This window comes from Athene noctua, chromosome 5, assembly GCF_965140245.1.
Source record: "Athene noctua chromosome 5, bAthNoc1.hap1.1, whole genome shotgun sequence".
Classification (NCBI taxonomy): domain Eukaryota; kingdom Metazoa; phylum Chordata; class Aves; order Strigiformes; family Strigidae; genus Athene; species Athene noctua.
The window spans coordinates 42,902,336-42,917,572 of NC_134041.1; the positions used below are offsets into that span (position 1 = coordinate 42,902,336).

Here is a 15,237-nt window from a genome sequence, read left to right on the forward strand (position 1 = left end):
ACAATGCATACAGACACACAGCATTTATTCTTCTTTCAGAAGCCTGGACACACTTTGCGAGGCACCAAAGATGGTTATACTGAAAAGAACCTGTACTAAAATTCAAATGTCTGCCTGCAGAGTCTCTAGCTTTAAGTGGTCTAGCTCGTAAGAACACTTCAAACTAAAAACACAGTTTCCAAACATTAATATGCAATGAGTGCCACAAATTGCACCTTACTCGCTTCTTCTATCACCAAGTGGTGGAAGTGCTCCTCAGAAAAGGGCATTTAGTATGAACAACAATAAGGTACTCCAAAGCACAAATGCTGACAAACTTTTGCTTTGCTATGTAACAAAACTAGTTGAATACACTAGCAAGCCTGCTGAAGAGCCTAAGCTGGAAGCTCAAGCTCTGCTCCATCTTCTGCAAAGAAGGCAGCTCAGCTATTCCACAGCTAAAGCCTGAACACAGGCTGTTTACAACAAAGTACTTGAGAATTTGAGTATGAGGGCAATAGTGCAAGATGGAACGAGACCTCAAGCAAATCACTAGGACTTTTATGAGGGTTAAGTCTAATCCAGCATGAACCAAACACAGCTTGCAAACCAGAGATAATGATCTCTGATCTCTTCCTGATCATAAGCTAGCCACCTGCTCTATAAAATCTGCTGTGAACTACAGCCTGCACAACTAAGTATCAAGATATCCTTCTCAGCTATGAGAGACTGTAAGGAGTAGGCTCCAGGCACTCCCTTGAACTCAATAAATCCCGATTCTTAAATGTAAGCACTGTAACTACATGTATTTAATATATTCCACATTTAAAGCATTCACAGCTAGTTATGTTTGACCTTAAGGGATGTTATGCTTAGGGACCAAATATCCCTCATATTTCTATCTTCTTAATTCTATCCTGGAAAAACATGAGAGAGTATTTCCATTATTCTGCATGTTTCTGGACTTAAATGTCTATCTGCCAAGATTTATTAGTCAAAAGGAAAGCAAAATCAGATGCATTTTCCTTCATCTCCACTTAAAATTAAGCCTTTATTTCAGTCATTGCAAGCAGAAACCTCACAGCAGCTTGGATAAAAGCAGGCTGTTATACCATTACACCGTTAATGTTCAATTGCAGAGATACATCTCACTTCATACAAATAAGCAAAAGGTGTATTTGTGGTGAGGTTTTTCACTCCTCGGCCAAAAGCATCAAGGAGCAGTTCTTAAATGTCTCAGTATGCCAAGTACATCATTCTGCACTCTTTGCATCAGGAGGCCAACTAGTAGCACAGTAAATCTTGCCCATGGAACGCAGGGGGAATTAAACCATTGTATCACAAGTCTTACCTGACAGAAAAGCACATTCAACTTGCTTGAGGAATCCAACTGTTCAGTGAAAACCACCTATATTCAGTGTTGCTGGGGAGGGAGAGGGTGAAGGGGTGGTGTCCTTAATTGCACAAAGGTATAGAGCACTACTTCTTGGATTATTTTAAGCTAAAACTTAACTGAGCACTACCCTCGTATCTTAGCTCTTAAAATATTTGAGGCACAAGTATGTGTGTGTACTTGTTTTATTCATAATTTGTCTTGGGATACCAAATGTACTTCTACTTCAGGTGATTTAACAAAAATTGTTGACCTCATTTCAAAACATCCACTGATCCATTTTTCATTCAATGGCAATATCAAATGCTAAAAGGAACATAAAAACAAACATGCACACAATTGTACAGTTTTCATAAATGTCTATTTCATTATTTGTGGGTAGCGCATTAAACAGTTAAATACATTTAAATAATGTTTAAGTGACTGCACTAATGCAGAATTTTAACTAGATGGGTAACCAATTTAACTAGAAACCAGCTAACAAGTAACTGTCTAAATACTCCAAATACAGCTCTTGTTCTAGGTCATCCTTCTTGGGGAAAAAAAGCCTGCTGGTCACATTGGAAATACATTTTAAGGCCAAATTCTTCTGATATCCCTTCTCTGCAGCAGCTTCTTTGCCTTTTTAAGCCTCCAATTCCAGGCCAAGACCAAGTTTATGGCCACCAGCATTGATGCTCTTTCCATCTATCAGGGCAGACAGTGTAAGCTTCACACCTGTAAGATTTTTAAAACAGCACATTTAGAATATACAAGCAGAGTAGCTATCATGCAACTCAACCTCCGTCATTACAAGTCCCAGTTGTAGCTCCTTTTCCATGTCTTTACTTTCCTCTAAAGACATCTAAGCAAAAATATGTTTACCCATGAAATCTATTGAAAGCTATGAAAGCTAGTCACGTGAATCAAACTAGGTGCTTTTTGTAAATACCATGTTACAGAGTGGATATACAAAGTCTCTTAATTGCTAAGTACACAAGAGCTCTCCTTTTCTACATTAAGGTGTGCAAAGGAGGAAATTATGCACAGTTAAGACAGACACTTGTACCAAGGAAAATGGAATGAAACTATGATTTTTATTGGTTTTCAAATAAGGAACTAACCAATGGTAATATAGCATTAACAGGTCTTCCATATTTAAGCAGAATAGAAGTTAAGTTCTGAAGGTTTTTTTACTAAGTATGAAGAGCAGGAAGTATGTTCTTTGATGATTAATCATTATTTCAAGACCCACTATCATTCAATACGACACAACTGGAGAAAGCTATGACGAAGAAAGACTGCTTTGCCCAGCCTAAAGCTAACCTATCAAACACAATACAGTCCATTCCTACACAAATCAATGAGGAATGATGCAGAAATACCATCAGATACAGTGGAATTTGTCTTGTTTAGATAAAGGTTTAATGTCCAACATAAGCTACTATAAAACACCTACTTTGCCTTCAAGACAAAATTATTCCGAAGAAGGGAAATAGTTGCATATAAATACAAGATGTCCAAGATTTTCTTTGTGATGCATAAAAGGGATGTACATGACATTAATTCATGTAATAACTCTTACCTGGCCTCAGGGTTTGGGTGTAACCCACTCCAACTAGGCTAGAATTGTTCACTTTTGCCTGAAAAAAAAACAAGACAAAGGCAACTGACATGTTGGAACTGATTAGTTCTTTGTTATCATTCAGAAGCTAGAATAACTACAGCAAAACTGCCACTATCAACTTAATCAAGCTTTGATTGTTCTTTCAATATCTTTATGCTTACTGGATTCTTGCCAGCTATGGCCTTGCCCCCCTACTTACAAGTGAAGTAGTAACATATTTAAGAGCAGACAGAATGTAAGGGCAGGGAGAACTGTTACTGAAACATAATTTGGCAGGTGAACTTCCCCACTTTCCCCTTTTCAGGCGGCCGTAGCAATTTACCACCAGTCTCCCAAAACAAGCCACTTCAGAAGAATCCTCCGTGTTCATACTATTACAAAAGAATTTGTATCTTGCAAGTCCAATCAGTCAAGCAGCAAACATTTCGTAGTATCATCATAAACAATTGTGCAAAATTATTTATCTTGCTTGGCATCACTTCCTCTATAGGCTGATTCCCACAATCCAGGTTCAGTTCTAACTTGTAACAGAGAAAACTTTTCTGCAAATCGCCCTTTTAAACAGTATCACCAGACTTCTCACCATGAGAATATGACAGAGTCCCAAAAACTGGTTTTGAAAAAATTCTGTAAACTTATGGAACTAGACATGAGGATGTATTTATTAAAAAAAAAAAAAATTTGAAAAAAACCACAAGTCCTCTAGAGTAGCACAACATTTGACAGTTGGATTCTAAAAGAGACTTTGTTGCATAAAACATTATAGAATTTAAATACTGCTGGTTTAATTATAACTGCCTAGATTGTAAGAGTAATTCCTACAAGACTTCCTGACCTATTACCTTATTTTGCACTGAAAATAACACTGTGCTTTGCATAACCTTTTTGGTCAGAGCCATACTTACAGAGATAGAAGCAGTGGAATCCAACTTGTATTTAGCCGCGATGCCAAAGCGAGTGCTGTTGCTACCTGCTGTCCAGGCCAGGTTTACAGCAGTTTCAAGATTGTCACTCACTTTCTGGTAAATTGAACCACCAAATTCTGAACCATCATTGCTGCACAAATTAAGAAAAAAGTTAAGTTTCCTATATTTATGTAGTCCCAACAGCTGAGGTTTTTTTTAACTAATTCAAATTTTTATTCAAATGAGAATTCCAAAAGTTTCAGTTGTTTCACATTTTTCAACAGGAGAAGGGAAGATGAACAAAGGCTTCAAGGCAAAATAAAACTGCAGTAATTCATGGGAAAAAAAAAGATATTTCAGTGCTACATCTAATTCTCATACTAATGTTGAACTAAGTACTTGAATGTAATTCCAGATCACACCCTTACAAAACAGATGAATGTTAACAGTTCAGAAACAGGTATTCTGAATTCTATGATTACTGAATACATATATTCCTAAAGAATTAGATGACCTTTCTAAACATCTGTCACAATGTCTGACATAAGTAAACTGAAATGGAATTCTCACAGCCCAGACTATGAAGTGTTTTGTAGCTTCCTCCCATACCCCTCAACCTCTATAAACCCTGATACAATGCCCATCCTCCCCCTCCAAAAGGGCAAACTTCTACCTCAAAAATCATTAAGTTATTTCCTAACTAAATGCACTAGAACACCACCAATTAACTTATACCATGTTCTTCAGTAGATTTTGATCAGCTTGCTTTGAAGAGCATTTAAGATCTAAATGCAGCAAGTCTGAAAGAAGTTCATAAACAAGACGTCTTACACTTTAGTTACACACCAAGTGCTTCATGCACTCATCATCCCAGAAAGGCAAGAAGATGAACCTACTCAAGAAGTCCAAAAATAAAGCTCTAGTCTTGCTCCAGAAACTACTACTGGCCTACTTAAACAGCTTGACACTTATCACTACCTCTAACAAATCTACTGCCCTTAAATTATAGTCAGATACAGTTCAATGTAATGGGAAAGCTGGAAAAACCATTACCATCAGCACTGCATAACTGAACTACTGCACTTCCCATTTGGATGTACTTTGGTATTTGCTAAGCTGCAGCATATATCATGCTCTAAGTGCTAACAAGCCATGAGTATTTACTGTTTTGAAAGAGTACCATTTACCATTTAGTTAAGAGTTTCTTATTGAAAAATGCACTCCACCTAATGGCCTTGCAAGCATTTCTATTCTTACTAGAGGGAATGGTAGAAAAAGCCTGCTTCTCTAAATCTGGACACAATTTTCAGTACTTACACATTAGTGTGCAGTTGGAAGTCTCCAGTCTTGTAACCCACAGAGAAGTTATTTCTTGTCAATTTTGATTTGGCACTATCGAAAGTCATCTGATAGCCAGCAAGCCAGCCTTCATAACCAAAGACAGCTGAACCATGGATTGCAGGTCCAGCAAAATCAAAGTCAACATCACAACCTAGGTTTAGGCATTCACGTTTATAAGCTGACTTAATTTTACCACTTTTCTTTCTGAAACAGAGAAACAGTTATCTTAAGACAACGCTTGATCCTCCTCAGTGAGCTGTCAAATTCGAGCTGTATGACTCCACACAATGTATCTAAATGCCATGCACTCACATTCTCTAGACTAGCCCATCAAGTAAGCACAGGGCTACTGCAAACAGGCATTTTGTGGCGAACAGAGGGGCATTTTCATGCTTCCCGTAATCTTACAGGTACTTCTATCCCAAAGAAATTAGCAAAGTGAACTGTTGTGAAATGCCCATAGAAAAAGATGTGATGCTAAAGAGCAGAAGCCTTCAGCACTGGGATTTCCTAGTTTGGATCAATAGCAAACCATACAAATATCTTTGTCAATACAACAGACTGGATGAATATTCACTGACCATGGGTGTTCTTACTGCCCTAAATAAGGTGAAAAGGCTAATAATTCTTACCCCGTATTTGGTGAGAAAGTTGTATCAAATGTCAACTTCAAACCTTTGGCAATCTAATTCAAGGGGGAAAAGATAAGATAAAGCTATAAATCCAGTTCTGCTAGCTCGGTAAAACAAATAAATCCTCTCTTAATCTATTACCTGATCTTCAATTGCAATTTCTGTTCCCAGAGTGTTATCTGTGTTCCATTTTTCTGTGAAAGTCAGTCCATACTCAGCCCACTTGTATTTGGTCTCCAAGCTCCCATTCACTTTTCCAGTGTCTGTGTTCGATGAACCAGATGTTGTGAATTCCTAAAAAGGACAATGTCCATGTTATACAGAAAATACATGTGATCCTGAAAGCATCACACAGTGCCAAAAGAGAAAAGACTTTTCTTCAGCAAACACTAAGATCTTGTTATTCTATGCAACAATTTTAACAACATTAGACAACTTGTGTAGGGAGAGAGGGGAATGACACAGACAAGAAGTCCTAAACAATTCATGCCCACAGAGGCCTCCTTCCACTCCCCATCTCAATTGCAGTGTTTCTGCCACTATTACAAAATGTACAGGTTTGCGACATAACTCAGAAACAAGACAGTAGTTACTGTAAGTATTCTCCTTAAAAGGAGAAACACGTTCCTGAAATATAAGGTTAATCTGACACTCCTAATGAGCAAATTAAAAATCAAACAAGAGCCCTAAGGCACATAACACAACTCCAGCAAAATTCTTTAAGGATCACATATGTATTTTCATTATTCCAGTCAACCACCTCTAAAGATAAATTATGTACAACTGTAAAATGTCATAGAAAGTCATTGTTTTTCAAATTAGGGGTGGGGCAGGTGGTGGTTTGGGTTTTTGGGGGGGGTGTTGCTTTTTGAGTGAGTTCTTAGTCTAACCAACACAGCAGACTTTCACACAAGCCATAGGTACATGTGTTTTTACTGACATCTACAAAATTCCTCTTCCCCTGACAGGTTTAATGACACACAGGAGGAACATTCATGTTTGAATTGTGAGCTAAGGCAACAGTTTGACTGTATGCTTCTGATAAAGTCTGTCTTAGAATTCTTGAAAGAATTTAGAAGTTAGCACTATCACTCGCATCTCCTTATTAAACTAAGTAGTCTTTGATGTCTCTGGTTACTCACAATGACAGAATGAATAATTTCTGTGTTCCACTATTCAGAAACTAAAGGCAATATCCGGTAGAAGTGGAAGTTTGGTTTGCAATGTACACTAAAGAGCTCTTTCCACTGAAATGTTATTGCCCTTATAATTTTAAAAGCTTATTATTTCAACTTTTTAAAGCATATAAATCAAAATTTTTATCTCTGACTTCCTCCACCCGGAGTACTATTTTTCAGATTGACTCCTCACACTCACCTCCCTCAGAAGGGAAAACGAATTTGAAGCCACAAATCCTTAAGCATTCGTATTCTCACAGCCCAAAACCTACCGCACATCACAAGCGCCGACACTGTTCCTCAATGGTGGCTGATCAAATTTAACCACAGCCAAGACATCTACTTGTATTATGTTAGTGAACCACTAAACCATCTTCATAGTTGCATAGAGGCTTATTTCTTAGCAAGTGACAGGCACTATACAACTTCAAGTCCAAATAGCTTTCAGCTTTAACTTCTTGCTTTGTGCTATTCCTACTGCACAGGGCACATGTGACCACAACCATTGTGGTAATAGCTTTAGGAGAGCAAATCATTACATTATCTCTTATCTCTGCTTTAAAGCATCTGCAGTACATACACGCCAACACTTTCTCCTCCTGGGAAGGATAGCTTATAACTGATATGGGATTCACATGTGGGCTTGGATTTTTCAGAGAGTTTTACAAGTATTACAGGTAGTCCTCAAAAGAAACAGGCTAAAATAAGAATAGCTACACCTATAATAGGGTTCTTGCAAACTGTGCTTCAGTTGAGATACAGACTCCCAGAAAAGACACAACATATAACCCATGCACCTTGTTTCTAACAACCAGTTACAATATTAAAGCTTCCGGTTATGGGGAAAAAAAAAATTAAAAAAAAAAAAATCTACCTATCTTACAAAGTCTAGTCTAGAAATAGAGAACATTTATAGGAGCCACTGCTTGCATGACCAAGACATCTTGCACAAAACATTACTGCAGCACTTTAATACCTTTAAAGAGGAGCCAAAGACTCAATGTGCTAATTCACTGTCAGCTACTTCACAGAAGAATCAAGATGCCACGTTTCCTCCAAGTAAAAGTAGCATCGCAGGGTACTTCAGAAATAAATTCTGTGTACTATGACTGATACAAAAATGTGTCAGCTATTTGTTCAGCTTCAGACATAAGGTGAGGGACAACTAAAACTAAACAGTGCGATACGATACCCCTGTTACATTCAGATGCTTAGGGACTTCTGAAATTATTTTACACCAAAAGTTTATCATTCATATAACCTATAAACCATTCAACAGCATACAGAAGGTGTCCTTTCTAATTAAATATCAGAACAAACCCGGGAAAAAAATAATGAAAGGTATCTAAACTCACCACTCCACTTGCAGATTTTGTTTTCACATCCAGTTTCACCAACCCAAAACCTTAACAAACAGAAGACAAAGTTACACCAATAGGCTTTAACTGAGATCACACACATTTTCACAGAATCTGGTTTTCCAAGCAGTCTCGGCAGTGTGCCATATATATATACAGATATAAAACTAAGGCTGACTTCAGTAACACTCAAATTTTAGATGCCACAGTGGTTAGAGGCGGCCACTCTGGAGCAAGCCAGGAGTTCTATTCCATCATCACCACATCAAAAGTGGGAAATAATCTCTCAGTTATACACTGCATATCTAACTATCAAATGACAACTTCCAAGAGTAAATTCAGTGACAGACAAAATGCATTCTTTTCTGTTCCTGGAATGGCACCGGCTTTGTAGTCAATGTCATTTCAAGAGCTATCTCAATTTGTGTCTCAGCACCAAGAAAAAATATATCTCAAAGTAAAAAAAAAAACAAACTGTAAAAGTGAAGTCACTGGGAAATACACAGCCACTGGAACTGTAATATAAGTAGGTTTTATAGGAGTGTCAATTCACACTGTTACCCATAGAGCTGAGTGACAGTCTTTGTGAAAGAGCCCCCAAAGACCAAACAGCACTCTCACAAAGAATAATTCAACTATGCAACTGTCTGGTATTAAAGCATTATAAAATGTTAAAGAATTCTTTATCCCAATAGCTATTCCTCTCTCTATTTCAAAAGAGGCTATAATGTTTACAGTGGTATATATCCCTTATATATACCTTACATGGTATATATCAACAATGTTGTGGCACAGACTGGTAAAGTGTACTCCTAAATTAAATTACACTTGATGCTTACATTCTTGCATATTGTACACCTGACATTTATGTGACTAAAGCACTAAGATTTTAACAGATTTCACATTAAAACAGCCCACAAAAAGCCTCTAGAGACCTGTTAGTTGATGGTAATAATATAAAACCAACACACCTTCCCCCTCCTCAAACACAAGCATTTGAGCATTCAATTTTACATACAGGCTTAAAAAGGCAATTCATTGTTGCACCACAGACACAATGTTTTATAAAAGGTACTATTCTTACCATATCCTTTATTGAAGATATCTCTGGCAGATTTGCCAAGGTCTACATATGATGGAGGAATCGCCATTGGAGCTGAAAGGTAACAAGCTCATTAATAGCAAACCTTTTACCAGTGTGCACATAAAGAAAATGCTACCATAACTCTTTGAAGATACTCTTTAAGGTAGATTCATCTATGAAGGCAGTTAATAGACAGATGCCTCAATTACAGTATTCTGAAACACCTACAGATTTTCAGTGATGGTCACTGTGAATAATAAATGCTTTCTTGGCTTAGGTAATCTGCTTGTAGAGAAAAGGTACTGCATGACCACCCAGTTCCTAATTTTTCAAATAGATTTCTCCATACATTTTTGAATACCAGAAATCAACTAATAGCTCACGTTTCCAGAGTTGGCAGTTACCACCAAAAACCCAAAAACTGTAAATGTGAAAGACTATAATGCAGACAGTTACTTCCTACAGTTCCACAAAGTCAAATTTGACAGATGTTTATGAAAATTATCTGGAAGGACCTGCAATTCATTTTGAAAAAGTTATTTTCAAAATGTAAAAAGAGTGCATATCTGCTTTGCAACATCATTTGTCCCATTTTTTAAAATGGTAGACATGCAATTTAAAAAGGAATATCTAAAATACCATTAACTAGTAATCAATCTGATTAAGTTCCCCCCCTCCCTAACACACAAGAGTTTATATTTGGGGAGTTGTCTTGCTCAATTAAAATGAAGAAGTGGTAGGAGTGCTGGGTCAGTGAGAAAAGCTCTCTTTAAGAGTCCCTTTCTCAGGTGGTGAGCCTCTGGCAATCTCACTGTTAAAGAATCTGTCATTCAAGACTAGCTATGACCCAGGCTCCCTGGCCCAAAGGACAGATACCAGCCTAAGGTCTCACACAGGCCTGTATAGTTCTCCTCCCGGTGAAGATACACTCTATCTGTACCTTCATTCAGTGACTGTTTTGCCACGATTTCAATAGCAAATGGCCACTGTTATGGAGGCACTGTATTTTAACATTTTAAAATACAGAAAACAGAGCATATTTAACAGAGCTAACTCCCTCCATGCTGTAAAAGTAGGGGGAAAAAAAAAAGGGGGGGGAGGGGAGAACAATGAAACTAACTAGATAAAGCACCATTAAAAGGCTAAACACAAGCAAACAAAAATGTTATCTTTTCAAACTGATTGGTCACATTGGTTTTGCAGAGAAAGTCAGATTAACATAACTGACTGTTTATCTTGCTCCTGTGGGGTTTTTTGTTTCTGTTTAAGTAAATGGAAAAATATCTTCAGTTAACTTTCAACTGAAAGCAGAAAAAATAACTTTCATTTCTATATAGTCCTTTTATCCAATACTTAAATTTCCAACACCTGGCTATAGAATTGCTTATCTTCTGCAGATCTCTGCAAGATAAGTGTATTCCATAACATGGAATCAAGGTAAAATCTCCCCCTCCACTTAAAAAGTTTCTCTCCATCTTTTCATGGCCTACATAAAATGAAAACTTTCATGGAACACTCGATTCAGATATAATTCCTTTAGGGCACATTCCACTAAACAGACTGTTGTTTCAGAACAGCATCCATATAAAAACCCCCACCAAATTACACCTGCCATATACAGCCTAATTGTATGAACTGCTATTTAAAAAAAAGTTTTAGCAATCACTGGTAAGGCATAGGACTGTTTCTTATCTTTCTACAATTTCTAATACAGTCTTCCAGAGTACCTTACTCCACTTGCCTAAGCCATAAGAAGATAACTTCAACCTCCTCTGCACAAACACATTTGTATTTGTAGTTTAATGAAAAAAAAAAATAATGTTAAAACCCCTTCATTAGTAACGACTTGTAAACTCTACAACCAGGTCGCTACAACAAGACATCCATGACTTGTTCAAGAACATAAACCAAATCTGTTTTTCCAGAGTTAAATAAACTCTTTAAAAAAAAAGGACATGAAAATGACTTAGAGCATTTGAAGCTTAAAAAGGCCTAGCCCAAGTTGAAATCCATAGTAAGTAAGTCTTGAGGAAAAAAAAATTCTATAGCAGGACAGATACTAATCCCAGTGACAAGACATTAAATGGATCCTATTATTTATTCAATAAAAAAAAACCAGATGGTAGACCAAATTATGAGATAGTGTTGGAACAGTGCTCTTCCTCCTCTAAATTTCTGCTGTACAGCAACTGTACTATTCAGTAGTAGTTTAAAATAATTTAGAGAAGATTTAGCTATGTATTTTTCCTCTAATGAATAGGTCTCACTTCCAACTAACATCTTCAGAAGAATAATTATTTCTGGTTTTAAAGTTTTATACTAGGCTTTAGCACAAACAGGCTTTTACAGTATAAATATATAAATGAGCTTTTCACTTTTGTTTTCAATGTTTCCAATCTGACTAGACAACCATTACAGACAGGAGATTTATGGTAAGCAATAATGTCCTGAGAAGTTACCAAGCTGGTAACTGTGTCTAAATTCAAAGGATTACTACAGTAAAAAGGATGTTGTCATTTTATCTGGCCTAGGTAGGCATCCTTCCCATTGCAAGGAAACGAAACAGTATTTGTCAGACACTCCAGTCTACAGCCAAATTTTGTGATAAAAAGTTTTAACAGAGTACAACTGTCACACTGCTGCTCTAATGCTATACTAACAGAGATGGACAAGGACAAAATGGGAAATCAAGGGTTAATTCTGGGTGTATTAAATACCTGATAAGCCAGTGCCATCATCAGAATGCTCATTAAATGAAAACAGGGCCAAAAAAAAAAAATCATTCCTGTCCTCCAATGTTGGCAAGTTACCTAGGTTTACAAGTTCTTATACTCAGAAGCAACTTTCTTCAACCCTATTTTGAAGTGTCTTTCACTTAAAAACTAATTAGAAGTAACTAAGTAAGTACCATTTAACAACAAGAGGTTTGTTGTGAAAGAACTATCAGATAATCTTACTCCTCATTTCAAAAACACAGAATCTACTTGAATCAAATGGGAGCTCCATCCTGATCTTTGTTTCATGCTAATTAATCTGTTACTCAAGAGCAACAAGCATGCTTCCTTCTTCTGTAAAAATAATCATCCCAAGAACAGGAAAATGTATTCATGTTATCAGAATTATTACATCAGTTTTCCTTCGAGGTAGAATGTCAAAACTCTCTCAGAACCTACAATTAAAGGAATGCCAAATACTTCTGTAAAGATTTCTGACAGTTTTAACATCTCAGGATATTGAAGATCAGGCTATAATAAAAACACATAAGTGCTCGTGCAATTTTTAAAAAAAGGCCATCACTACACTGAAATTCTATTCCAGCAGCGTAAATAACAACAGAGAAATTGATAATATTCAAAAAATACTCTGCTAAAATACATGGGACACACGCTGACCTTTAGACTTGCACCGCTACAAAAGCTTAAAGAAAAAACACCACCTCGTTACCCTTGCTTCAGCTCTCTCCCTACTGACATCTCGGAGGTGGGCACACTAGTCTAGTAGCCATAGCTAGGCCGATTTAGAGACTCTACGGAGAAGGGAAAGAAAATTAAACATCTGAAAACAACAGCATGTTCAGAAACCGAAAGCAGAACCTCCCTGAAGAGGACACCGAAAGGGAACACGGGGATGCGAAGAGCCAGGCCGGGCCGCAGGGGCAGGCGGCACACCCTGCCCGGGAAGGGCCCGGGCGGCGGCGCCCAGGCCGCCCGCTGCCGCCAGGCCCGCCGCCAGGCCAGCGGCGCCCGCTGCCGCCGCAAGGTGAACTCCTCCACGCGGCCATCTTGGGCATCCCGGCCTGACCCCCTCCCGCCGCCCTTTATGTAATCGCGGCCCGGGCCGGGCTCGCACGCCGAGGAGGGCGCGGCGCCTGCGGAGGCCGCGGCGGGAGGCGGAAAGGGGCAGCGCGTGCGGAGAAACACCCCCCGCACCCCCTTGCCGGCCGCCGCCCCGCCTGCCCGTCCGCGCCGTGAGCCTGGGCGCTGGGGAAGATGCCGCCGGCCCCACGCGGCCCCCCGGCCCCACTCGCCACCCCTCCGACCGCTCGCACACGGGCGAGCCCCGCCCGCCTCCCCTGCTCCCGCGGGGCCAGCTGTAGCCCGGGCCGGCACCTGGCTAACGCGGGAGGGCGACGGGGCCGGGAGGAGCGAGGCCGGGGGCGCAGGCAGGTCTCGCCGTGAGGAGGCCGCGCTGCTGCAGCCGCTGGCACTGGAGGGCGAACTGAAGGAGACACCGATCCGCCCGCCCGCCGCCGCCGCGCAGGACCCCGACGAGCCGGGGCCGCCCCGCCCGCCGCCTCCCGCCACCCGCCGCCCCGCGCCGCCGTCCGGCCTGCGGGAGGCGCCGCCGCCCGGGGCCCAGAGCCGGGGGGCGGCGGGAGACCCCGCACCCCCGAGCGAGGAGCCGGATAGAGGCGCCGCGGCCCGGCAGGCGCTCGGTGGGGCAGCCCCGACGGCGAAGAGGGGCCCTGCGGTGGCGGGTGGGGCTTGCGCTGGCGGGCGGGGTCGCGTCGCCGGGGAGGACCGTGGCAGCCGCGCCGGGCGCCCGCGGGGCGGGAGGGCGAAGCCTGCCGAGGTGCAGCGGCGGGAGCGACTGTTGGGGCTGCGGCGGCCTTCAGGTGCCCTTGTTCAGAGGGAGCGGAGCTAGGGAGTGACAGGCGCGGCCAGGGCAGCCCCACGCCGCCTAGGGACGGCGGGGCAGAGGGTGCCGGCTCATCAGCGGGCCTATGGCTGCCGTACCCAGGGAGCATTTCTCCGTTGGAGTGTTTAAGTAGACATACTCCACGTGGGGATGGGAGGCTGAAGTAAGGCTCTCGGCAGTACTTAGAGGGAGACCCATGCCCAGGGCTACTGCCCTTCCCGAGAAACTACTGGTCTTCTTTTCAGGATCCCCCTCCTCTAGTCTTGGCAATGGCATGTGAAGTCCTTCGCCTAAGGAGCAGCCGCGGACAGCAGCTCTGCAGCCAGCCAAGGTGATGCTGGTAGTATTTGCTGGGAGCGCGCTTGTTGGAGGTAGCCCTTTGCTCCTCACAGCCCCCAAGACGCCTTCCTCACAAGGGCCAGCCGTTGCGGAGCACTGGGGCCATGGCACGCTGCCCTGCAAACCTCTGCAGGGCTGCTCTCCCATTTCTCACAACTCTTTGAAGCTCTGAACGTATTACACCTAACATGCTCTCCCCAAAACCCACAGACACATGGCAAAATCCAGCAGCATGGCAGACCCACAGCTGATCTGACAGCTTGTACACCATCTAATGAGGTTTACTACCTCTTTCAGACAAGTGCCACAGTCTCTCCAGTTGCCTAAGCTCCATTTTTACCTTCCTGTCAGCTCCACCAGAAGACTGCGTGTCTGGTCAGGAGAAGCAGTAACCCTCAGAAAGCTTTCTTACTGCTGTCCTGATCATAAATAAGACATCTTGGAGAAAACAGTCAGATGTCTGTTCTGCAGCAGTCACTGCACACTGCAGCAGGAATCACTGAGTCACCAGTGCAGACCACTGCTGGGCCAAGGAACTGCAGGATAGGCATTTTTGACAGTCATAGTTCTCCCTTCTTTACTTGTATTATGACATGATGAGAATTCTTCAAGAAAGTAAAAATATTTTACAAATTATATTTGAATAGTAAGAAAAATATCATCCAACACTACCAGTTTACCAGAACACATGGTACAACAGTAATTTTCCAGGTTATTAATAAGAGAGCAGATTAGCAGCAAAGCCCAGCATAATGCCAGTCAGCACTTGCTAGTTATATCAAAA

General features: G+C 41.0%; 1 protein-coding gene across 1 annotated transcript; it reads right to left on the bottom strand.

Annotated features, from left to right (window-relative positions):
* Positions 1–1,011: 1,011 nt before the first annotated feature.
* On the bottom strand, positions 1,012–13,742 carry VDAC2 (voltage dependent anion channel 2). The gene is made up of 9 exons (XM_074907188.1): positions 13,586–13,742; positions 9,477–9,548; positions 8,390–8,439; positions 5,998–6,150; positions 5,857–5,909; positions 5,201–5,428; positions 3,884–4,034; positions 2,937–2,994; positions 1,012–2,089 (listed from the first exon to the last, which is right to left on the bottom strand). The coding sequence occupies exons 2-9, from the start codon at positions 9,541–9,543 to the stop codon at positions 1,998–2,000; spliced, it is 852 nt and encodes a 283-aa protein (XP_074763289.1). The 5' UTR covers positions 9,544–9,548; positions 13,586–13,742; the 3' UTR covers positions 1,012–1,997.
* Positions 13,743–15,237: the final 1,495 nt, after the last annotated feature.

Bases quoted from the DNA above. Each gene is read 5' to 3' on its own strand.
- VDAC2 (XM_074907188.1), bottom strand. From the start codon at position 9,543: ATGGCGATTCCTCCATCATATGTAGACCTTGGCAAATCTGCCAGAGAT. The intron at 5,429-5,856 runs GTAAGAATTATT...TCTCTGTTTCAG, and splicing joins ACTTTCTCACCAAATACGGG to AAAGAAAAGTGGTAAAATTA. The intron at 2,995-3,883 runs GTAAGTATGGCT...TTTTTTTTTCAG, and splicing joins ATTCCACTGCTTCTATCTCT to GCAAAAGTGAACAATTCTAG.